Source organism: Amia ocellicauda, chromosome 12, assembly GCF_036373705.1.
Source record: "Amia ocellicauda isolate fAmiCal2 chromosome 12, fAmiCal2.hap1, whole genome shotgun sequence".
NCBI lineage: Eukaryota > Metazoa > Chordata > Actinopteri > Amiiformes > Amiidae > Amia > Amia ocellicauda.
The window spans coordinates 19,754,974-19,762,500 of record NC_089861.1 but is presented as its reverse complement, the minus strand read 5'-3'; the positions used below and the strand labels follow the sequence as shown (position 1 = coordinate 19,762,500).

General features: G+C 44.7%; 1 gene segment (V, D, J or C); it reads right to left on the bottom strand.

The window, feature by feature from the left end:
- Positions 1-6,030, bottom strand: part of LOC136764522 (Ig lambda-1 chain C region-like) — a 10,136-nt gene extending 4,106 nt beyond the window's left edge. The window contains 1 exon segment of the C gene segment in view: positions 5,617-6,030. Within this exon segment, the coding sequence occupies positions 5,617-5,677 (61 nt within the window).
- Between the last annotated feature and the right edge of the window lie 1,497 nt (positions 6,031-7,527).

Sequence of the window (7,527 nt, the reverse complement as noted above, 5' to 3'; positions counted from 1 at the left end):
GAAACAGTATAGCCTATTAGTATATTGCCCATAGCGGAACAGCAACCTATATATTCATCTGAAATACAATAGTTTAGCGTTGTTCATTCCGACTATGCTATTTTAAACTGGAAAATGTTCACACTGCACAATAAGCAGGCAATTAGCTGTTCATGCACAGTCTATTAGTGTAATTATTGATATATAGCTATGCAGTTATTTGTTCGTTTATTCGTGTCCTTTAGGCTATGTTAGCCTACTATTAGACGCTATAGTGTATTCTAATGTATTTTGCATTTACATTATAATCAAGTTAGGCTACATTTAGACGGAATAAATTGGCCTATTTCAAACCATTTCACTGTGTTGTGAAATATAAATTGTGAATTTCACATCAGTGATTGACGAGTTATATCTGCGTATGTGTGTAAATAACGCGTTGAACGTTTCACCAACCGCTTCTCTAACGGGGAACGGATTTTGTTTTTCCTTTCTGAAATGCAATTAAATCCTACATTTAAAATGTAACAAACTATTTCTACTCTCTCACAAGCTGTATGATAGCCTAGTGGTATCACGACCTACCCTACACTGTCGCTTAAAAACACATGTATCCACCATTGACAACAGTTCCTCGTTAATGCTGCTGTTATTCGTTATTTGTGTATTTTTCTTTCCAGACTGCAATCCTAACTTGAAACCCAGACAGAAGTTGACACAAACATGCACAGACAGCGCGTTTAAAGCAGGGATTTGACAGGAGAAACTTACCGAGAACCACCACCCGGGTCCCGCTCCCGAAGTAGGCAGGACACGGTGAGCGGCGCAGGACGGGGCGCTGCGCACAAACCGCCTCGCTGCGCAGCCACGCAGTCTGCCTGCCAGCCGAAACTTCAACCCCCGGGCAAAAACTGCCAGAAGCTGCCCGAATCAGCCAGTTTGTGGCTTAAACCTCCTCCCGGGATTTCATTATCCAGAAACGGAGACCCAAAACTGGATGTATGCCTTTTAAACAGTTTTTGACAGCAGGGCATTATTGTAAAGGGAGAAATCACTGTGCTGCTGTGTTGGCACAGTTACCCAGCGTGGTACAAAAACCCCGTCCACTTGTTTTCATAAATGAATAAACGGCCACAGCATTTATTTCAAAATTAAAACGGTTCCATGCTGTACTATACTATAATGCAACGAAATGTGTAAAATCCAGCTGATCAATGCAGCACTACTGTGTTTATTATCTAAATCTAGCCACTTGTCCCAAACACAGACACGGACACGCGTCTCTTTCCAATCAAACAAATCGGTAAAAAAAAGTCTGTATAAAAACGCATTTCCCACCTTCTTTCTTGGTTTCGGACCCAAGGCAATAGCAAAGTGTGGGTTTGAGGTTGTAAACTGTGCTGTTTATTTGTACACGGCAGAATTTAAAGAGACGAGGACAATGTGCTTTACTGTGCAGCGTGTGTATTGTAATGCATCACTGTGTCCCCCCGTAATTCACTGTGCTATACCTGGTTACAAAAACCGTTACATCTGTTTGCGTGTCTTTCTCGCTCTCTCGTCCGCTGGACTGTCTGTGTCCCTTTCTGCGTGTCTCTCGACGTTTAGTTTATCTTATTTTTTATTTTTTGTGCGTTTGTCTTTCGTATATGTGCCTTTCTGTCTGTGTGTGTCACTTTCTATGTGTCCTTCTATGAGCTCTCAGAATTGAACTGTGACAGGACACAACCGCAGATTATTCAAAACTGTCTCTTTCTCTGCTTCCACTTTCTCGGTATTTCTTTCCAATGTTTCCTTCTTTTGATTTTTCCCCCATTTGACTGAACCTTTCTTTCTATTGTTCATCCATTTCCTTCCATTCGCTGCTGTCGTTTGTAGCGTTGAAATATTATTATTTTCTTTTCATTCTGTCTTCTTTCAGTTCATTTGGACTCCTTTGGTTTCCTGGGGTAAATTCTTACTTGCACCGTCATTACTACCCCTCTCAGCTCTTTCTCTCCATCTCTGTATCGACCTCTCCGGCAATCTCTTCCTATCTCCTCTCTTCCCTTTGATAATAAGTGTGCTAAAGGCAGGCGGGGTCTCTCTCTCTCTCTCTCTCTCGCTCTCTCTCTCTCTCTCTCTCTCTCACATACACACACACACACACACACACACACACACACACACACAGTCTGCCACATGCAATGATTCCCAGAGTCACAGAAGACCAACCAGTTGAAGAAAGCAATAAACAGGCACAGGACATGATTGTGAAAATAGTATTTTTAGAAATGTTTTATTTAATCAGTCAGTCATTCGAGGTCTTTACATTTCTAATCAAAAACACACACTATGACAGGAGACAGTGAGAGAGAAATCAGAGGATATACTTACTGTATGGTATGGGACAGAAGACAGAGACGGAGAGTAGGGAGAAAGGGAGAGAGAGCGTGAGAAGAGAAAATGAGAGAATGGTTGTTGAGACAGTTTGTCTGTGAGAGAGAAAGTGTAGGACAGAGGATGACAGAAAATGAATACAAAGAACGAGGGAAAGGAAACAGGAAGAGGTAATGAATGAGTGTCAATGACAGTTACAGTATAGCCGCAGATCCAGAGAGGAGATAAGAGGAGCAGTTGTTTGATATCACGCAAACGCGCAGTGTACCGAAGTCACACACACACACACACACACACACTCACACACACACACACTCACACTCACACACACATAGACACACACAAGCAAACACATACAAGATACACAGACCCATGCACACTTAAATGCAGAATGCACAGAGACACAGACACATTTCTATACACACAGACGCATGAACACTTAAATATGCCCAGACACACACTGGCACACAGGCAGGCTGTGTGACGGCTTACTGTACAGCGACAGGCACTGGCCGCGTCACCGTGTCCCGAGCAGCGCACAGGTACAAGCCGGCGTCTTCCTCCGCGACCTCGTTCAACAGTAACTCGACCCGCTTATCCGGATCCAGCCTCTGCACCCCCAGCCGGGGCCGCAGCTGCTCCGGCACGTCCTGGGGCTGGTGCTCGAAGGCCATCATGCTGGCTAGAACCTGCAGCTCGGTTCGGCCCGGGCTCTGTCTGTACCAGAAAAAGTTCCAGTTGCTTTGGTCCACGGAGCAGTTAACGGTGAAATTCGCCTGCAGCCCCACGGAGCGCAGAGCCGGGGTTTGATCCACCACGACCCCGCAGCACACTGGGGAAGACAAATATGATGATGATTATTACTAATTATACAGGCGCCATGTGTTAAAGTAAGAAGGTTGTAAACCAAAGCACTCTCATGATCAAACGACGAATTTATTTTATTGACGTGGTATGTGCACATTATTATTATTATTATTATTATTATTATTATTGTTGTTGTTGTTGTTGTTTCAATTGGCCATACTATTATTATTTATAGTAGTTGAATAAATGTTGAATACATAAATAAGTCATCTATACGCACATTGTAGACTCACTTTATTACCAAATATGTTAAATGTTTATTATTAGTATTATTAAATATTAGCCACATACATGAATATGATTCTATAACGGTTCGTTCACGAAACGCAGTAGGACTATATTGTCGCTTTTCAGACCCACTCTTCTGTCACACCCTTCTCTCTATACCTCCCTCCTCCCTTCTTCTTTCTGCCTCTCCCTCTTATATATACCCTGCTCTCTCCATGCCTCATTCCTCTCACATACATACTCGCTCTTCTCTCTGTCGCAGACTCCCCTGCCCCCCGTTTCTTCAAAAAACACTCCAGAGGTACACAGTAACACCTGCGAGATAAACCAGCGCCTCCCCACATCCTCTCTGTCTCTCTCTCTCTCTCTCTCTCTCTCTCTCTCTCTCTCTCCCCCCCCCTCTCTCTCTCTCTCTCTCTCTCTCTCTCTCTCCCCCCCTCCCCCCCCTCTCTCTCTCTCTCTCTTTCCCCCCCTCCCCCCCCTCTCTCTCTCTCTCTCTCTCTCTCCCCCCCCCTCTCTCTCTCTCTCTCTCTCTCTCCCCCCCTCCCCCCCCCTCTCTCTCTCTCTCTCTCTCTCTCTCTCTCCCCCCCTCTCTCTCTCTCTCCCCCCCTCCCCCCCCCTCTCTCTCTCTCTCTCCTCCCCCCCTCCCTCTCTCTCTCTCTCTCTCCCCCCCCCCCCTCTCTCTCTCTCTCTCTCTCTCTCTCTCTCTCTCTCCCCCCCCTCTCTCTCCCTCTCTCTCTCTCTCTTCTGTACAGCTCTGCCCGTCTCCCCGGCCGCAGTGTGTCTCTGGATGCGCACAGGTACAGCGCGGTGTCGGTCCCCTGCAGCCCCGTCCCCTTCAGCGCGACCGACCGCTTTGTCAGCCGACTCAAGCCGAACCGCTGCGCAAGCTCAGTGCGGTCAGCCTTCTCGCTGCCCTTGTCGGTATCATAGCTGTACAGCGCCCCCAGAGGTACCAGCTCGGTCCGGCCCGGTTCTTGGCGGTACCAGAAGAAATGATAGTTATCCTGGTTAACTTCGCAAGTCAGATTGATGTTGCCGTTTGTCAGAGCAGTCAGAGCCGGCGACTGGGTGACCTCGACCTGCGTTTGGGAAAGAGAGACTGAAGGGAGAGAGACGTTTAAAGAAGGATTTGACAGAGGACCGCGTATGTCCCTGTACATGTGTGTCTATAAAAACGTACTCTGCTATGTAATCAGATATGTAAAGCGCACTTTTACACTAGTTTTCTCTCTGGCCTGTGAAGAGCATCAGCATGTGTCGCTGTTCCTGCACAGACGGGCGGTTCCGACGCGCCTCTGTGCGTCTCTGGCAGCGCAGTAGTACAACCCACTGTCTCCCGGCCTCACGTCGCTCAGATGCAGGCTCAGCTCGGACCCGCTTCGCTTGGACTCGACCCGCCCCTCCACGTCCTTCGGGGCGTCGGACACATCGGCCTCAGAGCTGGAAGCGTATGAAAACGACAGCGGCTCCAGCCCCGCCGACACGCCGCCGCTGGCTCGCCGGTTGCGGTACCACATCAGACTGTAGCTGTCGGAACCGGTGCGGCACTGCAGGCTCAGGGTGCCATTGACCCGGACGAGCTGCGGGGCGGTTGGCGTTTGGGTGGCGCTGACTTGCTGAGCTTCGGTTACTGAACAGGCAATGGGGTGTTAGCGATGCTTTATGTATTCATTTAAGAAATACAATGTTTTTTTCAACGACAGATCTCAATCAAAGTCAGCGTATTTGTTTAACTGCATCTATTAGTAAAATTACGCAGCTTTATATAGAAAATTGTATTATTATTATTATTATTATTATTATTATTATTATTATTATTATTATTATTTATTTATTTATTTAAGTTGTAACCTTTACTTGGTGCTATATGTGGTATATATTACACACGAAGATACATGCGAATATTAAATGCAGCTAATGTAGACTACTCTTTCAAGTTTAAGGAATTTCTGGAGATAATCATAATGTTACAATTAATTGTAATAAATAAAGTTACTTTAATTCTTCTTCTTTTATACAGACAACGGTTGTAATATGTAATCGGCCACTGAGGCTGAGACGTTTGTGATTTATTCCAGCACATTTAATTTTGCTTTCTTTCTCCTTGTGTCTGCTTTCCTCGAGTCCAGTCCTGTCCCGGATGAATGGCGAGATACTTACATTGGACCGAGACCAGCGCCACGATGGCGCACAGAAGCAGTCGGTTCTGATTCGAGTCCATTGATGGTTCACAGAACGAGTGGAAATAAAACGGCTTTCGGCTAGACTTTCCTCTGTGACTCCCTCTGTCTCTTCCTTTCTGTCTCTCATCCAACCTGCTGCTCCCCACGCACCCCTCTCTCTCTCTCTCTCTCTCTCTGTCTCTCTCTCTCTCTGTCTCTCTGTCACATCCTCTCCACCCCACCCTCCTCAAGTGTAGCCTTTTATAGAGAGTAGTGGGTTTTCTCCACGTTTAACTCTTTCGCTGTATGTACTGTAATAACCCTGTCTCTCGCTTCCTCTAATATATACTTACATTCATTATATTACAATTTCTCTCTCTCTTCTCCTCCTCTCTGCTGCCTGTATCTGTAAACTGTATACCACCCCTCCCCCTCTGTCCTTGTGGTTCACTGCAGTTGTAACGGAAGCTGCACTGTGTGCACCTGCAGGTGCTGAAGCCCTGTTTCTGCACAGACACTTGACAAGAGAAGGGGGTTGGGAAGATTGTGTAACAGACCCTTATCTGCGTCGGTACACAGTGACGTGATTCTGAGAGATTTTTACAACAGAGAGAGAGGGTTAACACACTACAATACAGACACACATAAGTACCGACACAGGTCCTGGAGAGCTAAATTACAGAGTAGCTACAATAGATATACAGTACAGTACAGTACAGCAATGGTCTGCAGCCATGCCCCCCCCCCCCAAAAGTGTCCAGTCAGTCAGTGTGTTAATATTGTACTTTACTGTAGTACATGAAACACCCCCCTCTCTCTTTCTCTAAAGGACAGCGTAGTGAAGCGTCCTCCAATCAGAGGGATTCATGTCAACCTTCCTCTCTGTTTTTCTTTTCTTCCGCAAGAAAAACAAAAGTAGAACAAATTAACACCTGCACCATAAACAAAAGCAATTTCCCACATCCTGCCTCCTCCCTCTCTCACCCACCCCATGACCTATTTTACAAAACACGACTCGAGAAGGAACAAATTACACACCACAACCACAAAAACACAAAATAACAGGTAAAAATGAACAAAGAGTAAAAAAACAAACAAAAAAAATAGAACAAATGTCGTATCACGGTTTCCCTCTGCGGAAACCGACACAGCAGCTGTAGGCCTATACAGATCCTCTTGCATGTTTTTCTTTCAAAGTGCATTTCGGGGCATATATATATATATATATATATATTTCCATCGTGTTTATTGTGTTACAATTGTGTGCACTCTGTGTTGTGTGTTATGATTATGCTTGTGTTCATGTTATGCAGATGTTATGACTGTGCTATGTTGTTATGTTATGTTATGATTGTATGGACTGTGTTGTGTTACCAGTGATTAGTTGTGTGATGACTGTGTAAAACCTGTGTTGCTGAAATTACCAGAAATTAAAACTCCCCCAAGTTGAATTCAATTCAAAACGTGTTGTCCTATTCTTTTCATCAAATCAGTTAACATTTTTCTGGATTACAGAGTATGTGTGTTTAATGAAAATATAATTTATTGTTTAAAAGGGACAGAACTGCTTGCTTGCAGTGACTAACATTTTTTTTTCATTGTATTATTATCACCATAATCATCATTATTATTCAGGTTCACAGACAGGAAGTTTGCATCATAGACAGCTTTCAGGTGCACAGGAAACATGAAGCCACCTAAGAGGATATAAAGAGCAAACTAAAATATTCTATTTCCCTGAAAATATAATGCCAATTAAAAGCCAAAGTAGTACAAGTGTGGATAACTAAATACATAAATAGGTCCATACCAGCCTTACATAATGCACAAAGCTATAGTTGTGTATTGGTTTTATTCCCGAGCACAGAACAATATAATGCTGTGGCAACACCAATTTGTTGACAAAGGA